The following is a 17,117-nucleotide window of genomic DNA, read 5'->3' as shown; positions in this document are numbered from 1 at the left end:
TAGCCCAACCAAGATGGCGGCTGGCAGCCACGGAGCTGGAGCGAGCAGGAGGCTTGGTTGCTCCAGTGATGGAGGAAGCCAAGTTTCCCACCTGCCGTGGCCAGCTCTGAGTTCCACTAAAGGCAACAAAGTTTCAATTATAGAAGGTAAATAAATCTCAGAATAAAAAAAGAAAAAAAGGAGAGGCTGAGAGCTTCCATCGCCGGGGGGCTTGGCCAGCCTGAAAATGGCCCTCAGCCCCTCACCCAGACTGGCCAGGCAACCCAGTGGGGACCCCCTCACCCCAAAGGGGGTGTGGCCAGCTTGAAAACAGCCATCAGCCCCTCACCCAGGTTGGCCAAACTTCCATGGGGTGAGGGTCCCCACTCAGGGGGGCTTGACCAGCCTGCAAACACCCATCAGCCCCTCACCCAGGCTGGCCAGGCACCCCAGCGGGACCCCCACTCTGATCTGGGATACCCTTCAGAGCAAACCATCCGGCCCCCACCCATGCACCAGGCATCTATCCTATATAATAAAAGGGTAATATGCAAACTGACCCTAACAGCAGAACAACTGGGAATGACTGGTCACTATGACACACACTGACCACCAGGGGGCAGATGCTCAATGCAGGAGCTGCCCCCTGGTGGTCAGTGCACTCCCACAGAGGGAGCTCTGCTCAGCCACAGGCCAGGCTGATGGCTGCCAGTACAGCAGTGGTGGTGGGAGCCTCTCCCGCCTCCTCAGCAGCACTAAGGATGTCAGACTGCAGCTTAGGCCTGCTCCCCGCTGGCAAGTGGACATCCCCCAAGGGCTCCTGGGCTGCCAGAGGTATGTCTGATTGCCAGCTTAGGCCCAATCCCCCAGGGAGCAGGCCTAAGCCAGCAGGTGGTCATCCCCTGAGGGGTCCCAGACTGCGAGAGGGCACAGGCCGGGCTGAGGAATCCCCCCCCCCCCCCAAGTGCACAGATTTTTATGTACCAGGCCTCTAGTGTTAAATAAGAGTGATGAAAGCAGACATCCTTGTCTTGCTCCTGTTCTTACGGGAAATGGTTTTAGTTTTTGCCCATTTAGTATGATGTTAGCTATAGGTTTATCATATATGACCTTTATCATGTTGAGATATTCTCCCTCTATTCCCACTTTGCTAAGATTTTTTACCAAAAATCAGTGTTGGATTTTTTCAAATGCTTTTTCTATGTCTGTTGATATGATCATGTGATTTTTATCTTTCAATTTGTTTATGTGACATATCACGTTTATTGATTTGCGAATATTGTATCAGCCTTGCATCCCTGGAATAAATCCCACTTGGTCATGGTGTATGATATTTTTAATATATTGCTGGGTCCAGTTTGCTAATATTTTGTTGAGGATTTTAGCACCTATCTTCATCAGGGATATTGGACTATAATTCTTTTTCTTTGTAGTGTCTTTATCTGGTTTAGGAATTAGGATAATGCTGGCCACATAAATAGAGTTTGGAAGCGTTTCTTCCCCTTCAATTGTTTGGGAATAGTTTGAGGAGTATAGGTATTAGTTCTTCTTTGACGGTTTGGTTAAATTAACCCTGTGAAGTCGTCGGGACCTGGACTTTTGTTTGCTGGGAGTTTTTTTTTTTTTCTAAAATACATTTTATTGATTTCTTACAGAGAGGAAGGGAGAGGGATAGAGAGTCAGAAACATCGATGAGAGAGAAACATCGATCAGCTGCCTCCTGCACGCTCCCTACTGGGGATGTGCCTGCAGCCAAGGTACATGCCCTTGACGGGAATTGAACCCGCGACCCTTGAATCCGCAGGCCGACGCTCTATCCACTGAGCCAAACCGGCCAGGGCTGCTGGGAGTTTTTTGATTACTGCTTCTATTTCATCAGTTGTTATTGGCCTATTCAGGTTCTCTGATTCTTCCTGATTCAGTTGTGGGAGATTGTATTTTTCTAGGAATTTGTCCATTTCATCCACATTGTCCAACATTATTGGCATATAGTTGTTCATAGTATTTTCTTACAATCCTTTGTATTTCTGTAGTGTCAGTGGTTACTTCTCCACTTTCATTTCTGATTTTATTTATTGGAGTCCTCTCTTTGTTTCTTGATAAGTCTGGCTAACAGTTCATCAATCTTGTTTATCCTTTCAAAGAACCAGCTCTTGGTTTCATTGATTTTTTTTTTTTTTTTTTTTTTTTTTTTTTTTTTTTTTTTTGTCGCTATGTCATTTATTTCTGCTCAAATATTTATGATTTTCTTCCTTCTACTTACTCTGGGCTTTTTTTGTTCTCTTTCTAGTTCTTTAAGTTCTAGGGTTAAATAGTTCACTATTAATCTTTCTTGTGGTTTTTGTTGTTGTTGTTTGTTTGTGTTTTGTTTTGTTTTCCATTAATCATTACCCAAGGATATTTTTCCATTGATTTTTAGGATGAGTGGAAAAGAGAGGGAAAGATAGAGGGAAACATCAATGTGAGAGAAACACATTCACTGGTTGCCTCCTGCACGAGCCTCAACCAAGGCTTGGGCCAGGGAGGAGCCTGCAACTAAAATGTGTGAGCTTGCCCAGAATCGAACCTGGGACCCTTCAGTCTGCAGACCGATGCGCTATCAACTGAGCCAAACCAGCTAGGGCAATCTTTCTTGTTTTTTTGAGGTAGGCCTGTACTGCTATGAACTTCCCTCACAGGACTGCTTTTGAAGTTGCCCAGAGATTTTGGGTTGTTGTGTGTTCATTTTCATTTGTTTCCAGGAAGTTTTTTATTTCTTTCTTGATCTCATTGGTAACCCATTTATCTACACTAATAAAAGAGAAACATGTAAATTGGTGTCACTCCACTATGCCCACCAGGCAGTCAGATGAGTATGCAAATTAACCCAGCAAAGATGGCGGTTATTTGCATACACAGGCGCAGAGCGAAGGTGGAAGACAACGTAGAAGGAAGCCAAGCGCTGCAGAAGGGAGCGAAGCTGTGGAGAAGCAAGCAGGGCGGCGGAGGCGGAAGCGAAGCAAGAGGGGCAGCAGAGGCGGGAGGGAAGCAAGCGGGGCAGCGGAGGCGGGAGCAAAGCAAGCGGGATGGCAGAGGCAGGAGGGAAGCAAGCGGGACAGCAGAGGCAGGAGTGAAGCCCGCCTCAGCAGGTTTCGCTCCCTTCTCTGCTTCGCTCTGGACACAGGAAGCCCTATTCTTGCAGGAATCTTCCTGCAACGGGCCTCTAGTTGTTTAATAACATGCAATTTAGCTTCCATGTGTTTGAATGTTTTTGAGTGTTTTTACTGTAGTTTATTTCTAATTTCATTCCACTGTGATCTGAGAAGATGCTTGATATGATTTCAATCTTCTTGAACTTGTAGAGACTTGTTTTGTGTCCTAACATGTGGTCTATCTTTGTAAATGATCCATGTGCACTTGAGAAGAATGTATATTCTGCAGCTCTGAGGTTCTCTAAATGTCAATTAAATTTATCTAAATGTTCTCTAAATGTCAATTAAATTTATCTGATCCAGTGTGTCCTCTAAAGTCACTGTTTCCTTGTTAATTTTTTGTCTGGAGGACCTATCCAGAGAAGTTAGCAGGGTATAAGTCCCCTACTATGACTGTATTGTCGATCTCTCCCTTAAAGTTCTCAAGAAGTTTTTTTATGTATTTAGGTGCTCCTAAATTGGGTGCATATATATGTTTACCAAGGTTATATCCTCTTGTTGGATCAATCCCTGTAGTATTAGGTAGTGACCTCTGTTATCTCTTGTGATGCCTTCATTTTGAAGTGTATTTTGTCGGATATTAGTATTGCTACTCCTGCTTTTTTTCTTTTTCATTTGCATGAAAAATATTTTCCCATCCATTCAGTCGCATCCTATGTGAATCTTTTGTTCTGAAATGGGTCTCTTGTAGAGAGCCTATATAGTTTGGTCATGTTTTTGTATCCAGCTATCCTATGTCTTTTGATTAGAGCATTTAATCTACTACATTTAATGTTATTATTGATAGGAACTTAAATATTCCCATTTTAATTCTGTATGCCTAGTTTTCTCTTTCTGTTTCTTCTTTTCATTACAGCAGTTCCTCTAGCATTTCTTGTAATGCTGGCTTGGTGGTGATGAACTCCTTTGGCATGTTTTTATCTGGAAAGCTCTTTATTTGACCATCTACCCTATATAATAAAAGCCTAATATGCTAAGTGTCCGGTTGTCCATTCAACCAATCAAAGCATAATATGCTAATGATATCTAAAGCCCCTCAACCATTCGCTATGACGTATACTGGCCACAAAGGGGCAGACACTCTGACAAGTAGGTTAGCTTGCTGCTGAGTTCCGGCCGATCGCAACTGAGCGAGACAGGCAGACATGCCCTGGAGCCCTCCCACTGTCTCCCTAGCTGGCCAACTTCTCATGTCCCTCCCCAGCCCTGATTGTGCACTGGGCCTCTAGTTTTTAATAATAGCCTTGCTGGATATAGTAATCTTGGTTTCAGACTCTTGTTTTCTATTACCTTGAGTACTTCATACCATTCCCTTATACAGTTTCTGACGAGGAATCAGATGATAGCCTTATGGGAACTCCTTTGTAGGTAACAGTTTGCTTTTCTCTTACTGCCTTTAAGATTCCCTCTTTGTCTCTAATTTTTGGCATTTTAATTATAATGTGTTTGAGCATGGGCCTGTTTGGGTTCTTCTTGCTTGGGACTCTCTGTGCCTCCTGAACTTGTGTAACTTTTTTTTTTAATATATTTTTGTTGATTTTTTTACAGAGAGGAAGGGAGAGGGATAGAGAGTTAGAGACATTGATGAGAGAGAAACATTGATCAGCTGCCTCCTGCACACCGCCCCCCCCCCCCCCCCCCCGGGGATGTGCCTGCAACCAAGGTACATGCCCTTGACTGGAATCGAACCTGGGACCTTTCAGTCTGCAGGCTGATGCTCTATCCACTGAGCCAAACCGGCCAGGGCTGAACTTGTGTAACTTTTTTCCTTCACCAGGTTAGGGAATTTTTCTGCTTTTATTTCTTTAAACATGTTCTCTATGGCTTTCTGCCTCTTCTTGCACACCTACTATTTGAATATTGTAATGTTTCATGTTGTCCCACAGCTCCCTTAAGCTGTCCTCCTGTATTTTGTTTTGTTTATTTTTGGGTTATTTTGGGGGGAGTGTTGTTTGTTTTAATCCTCACCATAGGATATTTTTCCATTGATTTTTAGAGAGAGTGGAAGAGAGAGGGAAAGACAGAGAGAAATATCAATGTGAGAGAAACACATTGATTGGTTGCCTCCTGCCTGAGCTCCAACCAAGGCCTTGGTCAGGGAGGAGCCTGCAACTAAAGTGCATGAGCTTGACTGGAATTGAACCTGAGATCCTTTAGTCTGCTAGCTCTATCCACTGAGCAAGACTGGCTAGGGCTGTCCTGTTTTATAATTGCTTTTTCATTTTGGTTCTCTGATTGAGTAATTTTTTTCTATCCTGTCTTCTATTTCACTGATCTGATCCTCAGCTTCCCCTAATCTGCTGTGTATGCCTTCCAATGTGTTCTTTATTTGTGCCATGTCATTCTTTATTTCTGTTTTCATAGTTACTATATCTTTTGTCATGCTGTTGAACATCTTTACCATCATTATTCTGAACTCTATATCAGATAAATTTTTTATCTCCATTTCATTTATCTGTTCTTCTGGAGAATTCTCTCGTTCTTTCATTTGGGGGTTGTTTCTTTGTCTCCTCATTTTGGCTGCCAGTTTGAGTTTCTGACTGTATATTAGGTAGATCTTGTACACTTTTCCATCTCTAGTGCAGGACAGTGTCAATCCCTGTTTCTGACTAATTAGATCAGGTAAAGACTCAAAGCCTTCAGAGACAGCCTCTGCCTACAGACTGATTGGATTCGGTCTTGAATAGCCCTCGGGTAATCGTGCCCAGGTGTGGTGAGAGTTTTTCCAATAATGTGGAGCAATTGCTTCTCCCTAGAGCAGTGGTTCTCAACCTTGGCTGCACATTAGAATCACCTGGGAATCTTTTTTAAATCCTGATTTCTGGGCCTCATCCTCCAGAAATTCTGTGGCCCCACCCCATAACAAAGAAACAGAATTTTCAGAGGATGAGGCCCAGAAATCAGGATTTTAAAAAGATTCCCAGGTGATTCTAATGTGCAGCCAAGGTTGAGAACCACTGGCCTAGAGGCTAATTGTTATTCTCAGCCTCTTAATGGGCCTCATCAACTCCACACTGTGGGGCCGGGTGGTTTCCAATAGGGTGGGTCAACTGTCTTCCCCCACACACAAAACTACTTGCATAGCAAATGTCTGGGTGAGAAAGATGACTTTCACAGCATGAGGGAATGACTCAGCACAGGAAACTGGGGTGTTTGCCTCCTGAGCTCTAAGCCCAGAGTCCCCAACCCTGGTTTCTGCTCACACAGCTCCAGTCCACTCTCCCCTCCCTCTGCTGAAGCACAAGGTGAGTGGCTGCACAGGGGATTTTGTGTGTTGGTCCTTGAAAACGGTGCCTGCATTTCCAGCCATATCTCCCTGGCAGTTAGCAAGCCCAGTGCTTTTCACAGCCAGATATTATATGGACACCTTTCCCACTTCTGGTACTCTGGGCTGGGGAGCCTAGCTTGGCGTTTACACCCCAGAGTTCTCAGTGGCAACCCCCTCACAGCTGAAATATCTCTCCAGAACTTCAGCTACTGTCTGTGGGAGCCCAGCCAGCCCTTTCATGACTTTGCACTTCTACCAGTCTCTATGCGGTCTCCACTTTCCATCCTTGGTTATCAGGGTTCTCTCCAGCTAGTCTTCAGTTGATTATTCAGGAAGTTTTTCTATATTTTCGTTGTAATTCCAGTTTGCTCATGGGAGCATGTCCAAGCAGTGTCCACTTACTCTGCCACCATTTTTTATTCCACTTATCCATTCTTTTGACTGACATTTGAAGATATTTATACCCATCTCCCAGGGCACAGGTGTGGAGTCATCTACACTATGATCCTAGGAGAGGAAGTACTGGGTCATCCATTATGCCTACCTTCACATTCAATAGATATTGCTAAAAAAATTTTCCCAAGTCGTTATACCAACTTACGTATATTTCATCTATCCAGTCACATAAAGGATTTTAGTTACTCCACATTCTCACCAACCCTGGGTACTGTCAGACTTTTACATTGTTACCAATCTGGTGGGTGTATAATGTAAGCTTTGCTTTTTATCTAAATGTATTTAATTTTAAAGAACGGAGTCAAATTAAAAACTGACACAGATGGTATGTGGGAGATGGCAAAAACCCAGAGGCTTTGGAAACATGGTTCTAACTTGTGTTTCTGTTTCAGCTGACTCCACGGGAACCCACTCCCTCTACACAACGTACCAGGACTATGAGATCATGTTCCATGTCTCCACTCTGCTCCCTTATACCCCCAACAACAGGCAGCAGGTCAGTGGGGTCCCACATAATTTCCAGCTGATACACGGCTGAACCCCAAGGTACTCTTTCCCCACGACTGCTAGCTGGCTGCCTGCCTGGCACTGGCGGCTCTGGTGGTGTCCTGTGAAGCAGTTAGAGGCCTTTGGCCTTGGACCCTCTGCACCACAGTCCCATCACCTGGATCAGTTGTCATTTAATGGCAGTTTTTTCTTAGCTTTTCCTTGGCCGCCCTGCTGGCCTCTGCCCCAGCTCTCCTCAAGGGCCTCTTTGGTCCTTAGGGATCCTATAAAGAAAAGAAAAAAAGTGAATAGGTCAACATTTTCCCAAGTGGTTGTACCAACTTACATATCTATCCAGCCACATAAAGGATTTTAGTTACTCCACATTCTCACCAACTGAATGAAATGCAAACCAAGGCCTGACAGGGAAGGTAGGGGAGGTTGGGGGTAAAGGGGAGAGATCAACCTAAGGACTTATATGCAAGCATATAGGCCTAACCAATGGACACAGACAACAGGGGGGTGAGAGCATGAGCGGGGGGATAGGGAGTAACGTGGGGATAAGGACACATATGTAATATCTTAATCAATATATATATATATATATAAAATTTAAAAAAGAAAGAAATGCAAACCAAACTGGCATAAGCAAAAAGTGGGATGAGCTGCACTATGTAACTCTCAAGTGTTGAGAGAGAACTAGCTTTATGTATGGCTAGATATCCAGGGCTTAAACAATGTTAGGAATCCTTCCATTCTTGACCTTTGCTTTTCTTCATAGTGTTCTTATTTATAGGTCTTCCCAAGTATCAAAGATGCCCACTAGCAGCACTTGTATCATGTCCTCTTAGCATAGCCACCACAGGGCAAAGTGGTGCCTTCCAGGTGTCCCAGAGACATTTCAGCACTAAATCTCATTAGATGATTTCACTTGCCAGTCCCTAGGCTTGGGGTAGGGATGGACTGAGCTGAGTGGCCCAGCCTGAAGCACATGCCCACCCCTAGAGAGAGTGATTGGGGTCAGAAAGGGGATTGCTGTGGCTGCCAGGAGGAGGAAGAGGTGAGGTACTGGCTGGGCAACAACAGCTAATGCCCACTGCCGGGAGGCTCCTCTCCTAGACACACCATGCAGACTCAATCCAGGAGCAACTCTTCCTAGTTTCTAATGAACAGAAATCCCACAGACTTTCGATGATTTGGGAAATGTATATTTTTTCCATTGGTACAAGTGACATTGTAGATATTATAGGCCAGAAATGGTCAACTCTGAGTTATTTCATAAAGTTAATGGCATGCTATAAGACGATTGGCCTTAGAGTGAGACCTGAGTGTGAGGTCTTTCTGCACCACTTCCTAGCATCATGATCTGACCTTTCTGAGCCTCAGGTTCCTCCTCTGTGAAATGGGTGGAATGATAGTACCCATGTCTCAGTTTCATTGGGAAAGGTCCCTGCAACTCTTGCGTGAAACCAGAGTACAAGGCAGAGCCTGACCAGAGGGGCAGAGGAAGCGGTACCTATTCCTGGGTATTTGGGAAGCATGGGGGAGGGGTGGAAGCTTGGGTTTTATCTATTTGTTTGTTTGTTTGTTTGTTTGTTTGTTTTAAGATTGGTTTTTAGAATTAGGCAGAAATAGCCTCAAATTCTGGGTCTTTCCCTCCATGTCTATGTGACCCAGAACAAGTCGTGTAACAATGGTGAGCCTAAGTCTTTTCATCAGTAAAAGGGGATAGGATGAGTTAATGCCTCAAAGGATTGATGTGAAGATTAAATGAGATTGCAACTTTGAGATATGGGTATAAGCCCTGGTCGGTGTTCCTCAGTGATTAGAGCGTGGTCCCCTGCACTGAAAAGTTGTGGGTTCAATTCCCAGTCAAGGAACATGCTCAGATTGCGGGTTCAATCTCCAGTCAGGGTACATGCATGAGGTAACCATTCTCTCTGTCTCTCTCTCTCTCTCTCTCATTAATGAAAACCATATCCTCAGATGAGGATTTAAAAAAAAAAAAAAAAAGATAGGGTATAAAATGCCAGCCATAGTAAATGGGTACTTTTATCTAGAAATTTTATTTTATTTTATCTAGTTTAAAACACACATAAAGAACTAACAATATAACAAAATGATGTGAGTCATGCTTCTAGGAGTGTCTGCATTTCATACTGTGGCTCCCTCACATAGAACTACACACAGCTCTTATCTGTGGATTCCTAACAGTTACACGAAGGTTAAACTTAGGTAAATAAGAACAGTGTAATTTCAGCAGATAAGTAATATACCATGAATACATCATCTCCTGCGAAGGTTACAGTCTCCCTTGGACTGACAAGCAGGGGAGAGAGTACAGGTCTCCCATAAGCCTATATGAAGCTGAAGTTGCCCCAGTCTTCTCAACTCAGGTGTCCCAGGGGAGGGGCAGTGGCTTGGGATCAACCCTGTGGACTGCCTCTGGTCTGCTTCTGCCATCATCCATGAGTGTGGCCTTGAGCAAACTGAAGGCTGCCAGCCCATGCTGCCCTCCAGGAGATGTTTCTTGAGTACCTAACTGTGTGGTAGGCACTGCTCCCGGCACTGAGGATACAGCAGTGGGCAGCAAACAAAACAGACAAAATCCCTGTTCTCATGAAGCTGACATTAGTGCGAAGAGTCAGATGAGAAAGGGAAGAGGGAAAAGCTACTGTTTGCTAAGTGTCAATAAATATTAAACAGGGACAGAAGAGCAGAGATGGGCGTATTGAGGGGGTGAGATCTTGGATAATACACTCAGCAAAGGCCTCTGTGGGAGGGTGACATTTCAGCCAAGACCACGAGGGAGCCATGTGGGGATCTGCAGGAAGAATGTTCCAGGCAAGAGGCCTTATGCAGAGTCCTTGAGGAGGAAATGTTTCTGGTATGTTTGAGGAACAGAGAGAAGCCATTGTGGCTGGAGCAGTGAGCAAGGGGGGAGCGTGAACGGAGATGTCAGAGAGGTGACGGGGACAGCATGCCTGGAGTTCCCTGGGCCATTTGGTCCTTGCCCTGAGTGAGCCACAGGAGGTCTCTGAGCAAGGAGGGACATGATTGACTCAGGTGTCCCGGTTCCCTCAGACTATGGGATGGGGTGGGAATAGCGAGAAGTGAGGAGACTGCTGTGATGGTCCAAACAAGATCCTGGAGCCAAGTCGAATTTTGACGCTTTTCTCTCCCACTCTGTTTCCCATTTACCAGCTTCTACGGAAGAGGCACATAGGAAACGACATTGTGACCATCATCTTCCAGGAGCCGGGGGCACTGCCTTTCACCCCCAAGAACATCCGCTCACACTTTCAGCATGTCTTTATCATTATCCGAGCCCACAACCCCTGCACTGACAATGTTGGCTACAGGTATGCACCTCCCCACATGGCTCCAAGGAGCCACCCAGGGGATTGCCCCACCCCACTCCTATTTTCTTAAATCCCAAAAGCTATTTCCAGCATGCAGAGAGACAGATAGTGAGCAGTGAGATAGCTCAAGTGGGGTGCCTCCTGTATTTCGTATTTGTGCTTCAGCAGGGGAGCTCTTTCCACACCCTCCCCCACCCTGTAAGAGAATGATTCTCAGCCAGAAAGGGGCATAGTGTCCCAATTTTTATATTTTCCAGGAATTTTGAGAAAACTCACCTCTATCTGACTTAAGGCAAGAAGGCAGTTGTATATACCGGCTCACAAATAACAAGTTCAGGCCTAACTAGATCTGTTCCATTGTCCCGTATGTTGCTTTATTTGCTGGCAGCTCTGAGTACAACATTCTTCCAGCTGCAAATCCAGCAAAAAGAGGTTTGCCTTTCCCAGGAAAAGAAGCTCCAGGATTGAGGCTTGTTGACCTGGCTGGGGCTCAGGTGCCCATCCAAGAGCAAAACCACTAGCTGCGCCTAGGCATCAGGTGTGTGAGGAGTAAGGTCCCAAGGGGAAGTTGGTAGAGGGAAGGATGGAGGCAGGGCAGGCAGGAACCCCCTCGGGAGGTACTGCTGAGGTTTTTGGTTTACTGATCAACAAGTAACACAGGCCTCAAACCCATTCAGTATCTTCTCCAAGCACAAGTTGTCACCTGGTCCCCAAATGAAAAGCACTCTGGGTGTGGGGTGAGGTAGATTTGTGGTCCTTGGAAAACCAGCCAATCAATAGTTCAGGCCCAGGGTCAGCAGTTTACCCTAGAACAGTGCTGCAAACTCTGGGAAATGGGCTAGGAAGTGATATTTCCCGTCTTTCGAAAACGATTTGAAATTCAAAAGATAGAAAAGGTAAAATTAAACAGTAAAAAGTGATCCAAGTCTCCCACCTTTGACCCCACACCAACCCAGTTGCCCTTACAGAGGCAACTCCTGGTAACATTCTGATATTTTGTGCACATACAGGCAAATACTTATAGGTTTTTCTTTTCTACCTTTTTAATACAGAAGGTAGCATATCACACACACTGTCCTGCACCTTATATTTTTTTCACTCAATAGTCCTTGAGATCTTTCCAAACCAAAACACAAAGTGCTTTTTCATTCCTTATGACTGCAATATTCCATCATAGGGATGCCTGAGAATCTTCCTCCATCCCTGTCATTTGGGTTGTTTCCTGTCACCTGCTATTACAGTACATCCTGCAATGAATAACTATTTGTACTCTTATTGTACACATGTCCAAGTAGACAGCTGGAGAAATTCCTAAAAATGGAGAGACGAAGTCAAAGGATATGTCCGTGGGTGCATTGGTAGCCTTGGTGGAATTGCCAGAATCTAACAGTTTCTTCTCAGCTAGTGTCTGAGAGAAGAGAGGGGGGTCCCAGTATGTGGCACTTGCTGTTAAGGACCATTGTGCTGGATGTGTGGCAGGGCCTCCATGCAACACAGGCCCAGGCCTGAGCCCCCCACTCCACCCCTGCCACCCCTCACCCATTTGTTTCAGCAGCAGCTGCAAGTGCCTATGCCTTGTGGCTTGAGGTCACTCAGATGATGTCCCATGCTCCTCGGCAGTTGAAAGATAGCTCTGGTGAGGGAAGATGGAGTTGTTCTTGGCTGTGCATGGGTACATGCACACATTTGGAGGAGGAAGTTGTCCGCTCATCACACATCAGAGGCAGAGGCTGAGCAAGGTTGGATGGTTCTTCTCCCCTTCCTCGCCACCCTAAAAAGAACAGGAAATAATACAACAGAAGCCCCTGTACCTACAACCAGATTTAACAGATGTTAACATTCTGCCATATTTGTTTCAGCTCTCTCCTCTTTATTTTTAAGAAAGAAAATGTTAGAGATACAATCAAAGCTGCACCCTCACCCTCCTTACCTCTTTCCCCACAGGCAGCTCCTCTCTAGACAAACCTTACCCTGTCCCCGCTGTGTTCCCAAACATGTTTGTCACAGCACTCATCACACTTTCAAAATGACTTAGTGAGATGGCCCTTGCCTCCCTTGAAGGTAACCTTGTGTCATGTTCATCTTCATGTGTCTATCACGACACAATCCTTGCCGTAAGTGGGGCCTCAAGACATTTTTGCTGGCTAGACAGATGTCTGGCCCAAACACTGGGGACACTGAGAAAATAGTTGTTGAATAATTGTGAATACTCTAGAAATACTTAATGAGCTACAGTGAGCAGATGACCTGGTGTCACACCATCTCCTGGTGGTGGGACAAGTTGTTCTCCTTTCCCATTTCAAAAGTGCTGTTTCCAAATGGTACACCAGCATCCCTGTAGCCTGGGAGCTGTGAAAATCCAGCCCCTCCTGTTAGGGAAGTTAGAATCCAGCTGTTCTGATTGTCCAGAAATCTTCAGCAGCTTACAGTTTCATGATTTTTAAAATCACAAATCAGGACTGTGGGAAAAGCCAAAATCTGTCACTATAAACAGCCACATGCTGAATGAAGAAATTGTAAAGCTATTCACATCTGTAAAGCACAGTCTGAATGCATTGTTGTTTAATTAGAGAGACGGTGAGGTCATCTCACCCATCCCTCTCTGCCTGGGGATAAGGCCATGCCCACAAGGTTAAATACTTGCTTATTCTCATGATCAGGATGAAAAGTGCTAACACACCACCAAGGTCCTGCTTGGCCTGGCCCCTGGTAACCTTACCAGTCTCCTGCTCTTTGCTCTCTGACCTCTGTCTCTTTCCTGGTCAGGCACATGCTGCACCCTCCCTTTAGCTCTTCCTCTGGCTCCTGCTCAGCCTTAGATCCCAGCTTCATTGTCACTTCCTCAGAGAGGCCCTCTCGGATTCCCCCTGTTCAAATCAGGTCCTTCTATTATTCTGTCATATCCATTTCCTTTTTTGTCTTTATAAGTTAATTCGTGAGTATGTTTAGTATGTCTCTCCTCCTAGATTAAAGGCTCAGGAGGGAAGGGACCACTATATCCCAATGCCCAAGGAGTGGGCATCCCAGAAATGGTTGTCAAATGAATGTTGTACTGGCCACCTTGTGTTGGGAGTCAAAACCAATAAGCTTACATGGTATTTGGGGTTCATGGAATATGTTTTAATCAAGACTCTCATTATTTAGCCCTAGCTGGTTTGGCTCAGTGGACCGAAGGATCCCAGATTTTATTTCGGTCAAGGGCACATACCTCGGTTGCAGGCTTCTCGGCTCATGCAGGAGGCAACCAATGTGTTTCTCTCACATCAATATTTCTTTCTGTCTTTCCTTCTCTCTTCCACTCTAAAAAAATCAATGGAGCCCTGGCTGGTTTGGCTGAGTGGATGGATCGTCGGCCTGTGGACTGAAGGTCCCGGGTTCGAATCCCATTGGGGGTGCATGCCCGGGTTGCAGGCTCCATCCCCGGTGGGGGGCGTGCAGGAGGCAGCCAATCAATGATTCTTTCTCATCATTGATGTTTCTATTTCTCTCTCCCTCTCCCTTCCTCTCTGAGATCAATAAAGGTATTTTTTTTAAGAATCAATGGAAAAATATCCTCAGGTGAGGATTAAAAAATACTTTTTTTAAAATCTCATTATTTAAAAAATTGTCTATAGTAGGAAGAGAAACAGGAAATCTCTCTCTTTCTCTCTCTCTCTCTCTCTCTCTCTCTCTCTCTCTCTATATATATATATATATATATATATATATATATATATATATATTTTAAATTTATTTCAGAGAGGGAGGGAGAGAGAGGTAGAAATATCAATAATGAGAGGGAATCATTGATAGGCTGCCTCCTGCACACCCCACATTGGGGATCTAGCTTGCAACCCAGGCATGTGCCCTGACCAGGAATTGAACTGTAGCCTCCTGGTTCAACCACTGAGCCAGCCCAGCGGGAAGTCTTTTCTAACACCATACTCTCGAGTTGAAGTTGTTGTAGAGACCCAGTACCGTACTCTAAGAAAAACTTACCGAACTTATTGCTCACTCATTTACAGCAACTCGTACCATTTTTTAATCATCGTATTTAAACAGTATAACTCGCGGTGACTCTGAGCCCCTTGAAATGTCTTTCATCAAGAGTCATCCTCCCCAGTCCTGGGTGATCACTCTGGCAGATGCCACAGCTATTTGCTTGATGTTAGAAATTATCTGTCTTTTAGCCACTGGTTCTTGACTCAGTTTGCTCATTAGAATGTGCAAAGATACTCATCAAATCTCCACATTCTTTCCTCCATAGAGGCTCAGGGCTGCTTCTGCCTGAAAGCCTCTGTGGATCAGGTGCAGGGAGGTTTACCTCTCCCCTGTTTCTCCACCTTGCACTTCCTCCCCCAGTCCTGCTGACAGCCATGTCTCACCTGTCCAGGGTTGGAGCGCAAGGAAAAAGTGAGTCCAGGCAGTGTCACTGAGACTGATTGAAGCTGGCTGCATGCTCTCCGGGCTCCTCCAATTATAAGGATCACCTAGAAGGCCCCTAGCTGGGGGTGGAGCAGGGATAATGGGGCTCCACCCAGCTTTCCCTAAACATTACCTCCCTCTCTCTATAGTTTGCATAGTGGGTGAGGAATTTTGGGGAACAGGTTTTATATCATTTCCTTTTTTTCATCTCAGTTGCTATCTGATTTTTATCATGGTGGCATCTTGGTCAAAACTGAAGTAGACAGGGTCCCATTCTAACTTCCTATCACAATGAATTTTCAAAATGACCTTGTTGAGATGATTTATATCACTCAGGCGTTCTACAGTAATACTGCTTAACTCCCCCTCGCCCCCCTTAAACTCAGCGACTCACACATTTGCAGGTGAGCTGAGGTCTAGCTGGCCTTTTCTCCAGGGCACAGGTCAGGTCTATGTCTGCTCCAAGTGGCCCTCATCCCTCTGGGACCGGTAGGCCATTTAGAGCGTACTCATCTCATGGCAGGAGCACAGGAAGCGAGCCCAGCTCCCACCCACCACCCCCTAGCCCCCCCCCCCCCCCCACACACACACACATTGCATGCCTTTGCTTGACAGCCATTGGCTAAATCAAGTCATGTGACCAGGCCCATGATCAGTGAGGTAGGGGTAGACCCGTCCACAAAGGAAAGGAAGGAGTGAATTTTTGCCAGATTCTAAAGTACCCCAGTCTATATATATATGTAAAATGAGAATATTTGAAGTTAAATAGTGCAGGAGAATTATTCTTTAAATATCAACAGGTATTATAACATCTACTGTATACGAAGTAAAAAATGCATGTATGTGCCCTAAGACTTTCTAAAGTTTCTAGTCTAGTTAGCCAGCAACTAACTAATTAGAGGTAAACTTCCATTCTTAAAAAGGTGAGCTCTGTTTCTGATCATATATTTTCTTTCTGAAGGGGATCTCAAGTGCCTTTCTTTCTACCATCTAAATGATTTCTCCCTCTTCAGTATGGCTGTGACCCGATCCAAAGATGCTCCTCCTTTTGGTCCCCCCATCCCCAGTGGAACCACATTCCGAAAATCTGATGTCTTCAGAGACTTCTTGTTGGCCAAGGTGATTAATGCAGAGAATGCTGCACACAAGTCCGACAAGTTCCACACTATGGCCACCAGGACCCGCCAAGAGTACCTCAAGGATCTGGCAGAAAACTGTATCTCCAACACACCCATCGATTCCACTGGCAAATTCAACCTCATCTCCCTGACCTCCAAGAAGAAGGAGAAGACCAAAGCTCGAGCGGGCGCTGAGCAGCACAGCTCGGGGGCCATCGCCTGGAGGGTCGCGGCTCAGGACTATGGCCAGGGGATGGAAATCGACTGCATTTTGGGCATTTCCAACGAGTTTGTGGTACTCCTGGACCTACACACCAAGGAGGTGGTATTCAACTGCTACTGCGGGGATGTCATTGGCTGGACCCCAGACTCCTCAACGCTAAAAATCTTCTATGGGCGAGGGGACCACATCTTCCTGCGGACCACAGAGGGCTCTGTGGAGGACATAAGGGACATTGTCCAGAGACTGAAGGTAAGGTCGAGACAGCAAGGGCTACAGCGGTTCTTTGGTTTGGCAGAGGCCTTAGGAACCACTGAAATGCCTTCCCTTGCCCTGTCAATTAGGCCAGGACCCTAATTGGCCCCAAAAGAATCAAAATTGTCCCTTATACATAGGGGTGTACTGGTTGCTACAGCCTAAGTTTTTTCTGGGGAAGGTGTGGGTCAGGGATCTGAGATTGTCCATGTCAATACCTTAGGAGAACAAAGGCATATTTATTCACTCTAGGTCAGTAGTTCTCAACCTTCCTAAAGCCAAGACCCTTTAATACAGTTCCTCATGTTGTGGTGACCCCCAACCATAAAATTATTTCCGTTGCTACTTCATAACTAATTTTGCTGCTGTTATGAATTG

At 45.3% G+C, this 17,117-nt stretch overlaps 1 protein-coding gene across 18 annotated transcripts in view; it reads left to right on the top strand.

The window, feature by feature from the left end:
* The window catches only part of SIPA1L3 (signal induced proliferation associated 1 like 3), a 309,889-nt gene that overhangs the window by 188,486 nt on the left and 104,286 nt on the right, over window positions 1-17,117 (top strand). For all 18 annotated transcript variants that reach the window (XR_004973699.1, XM_036346836.1, XM_036346841.1 and 15 more), the window contains 3 exons: window positions 7,287-7,390; window positions 10,585-10,742; window positions 16,160-16,736. Coding sequence is in view for 17 of the 18 variants with exons in the window: in XM_036346836.1 (XP_036202729.1) it covers window positions 7,287-7,390; window positions 10,585-10,742; window positions 16,160-16,736 (839 nt within the window). In the remaining variant the exon portion in view is untranslated. The remainder of the gene's footprint in view (window positions 1-7,286; window positions 7,391-10,584; window positions 10,743-16,159; window positions 16,737-17,117) is intronic.

Source organism: Myotis myotis, unplaced genomic scaffold (assembly GCF_014108235.1).
Source record: "Myotis myotis isolate mMyoMyo1 unplaced genomic scaffold, mMyoMyo1.p scaffold_m19_p_19, whole genome shotgun sequence".
NCBI lineage: Eukaryota > Metazoa > Chordata > Mammalia > Chiroptera > Vespertilionidae > Myotis > Myotis myotis.
This window is presented reverse-complemented; position numbering and strand designations above follow the sequence as displayed.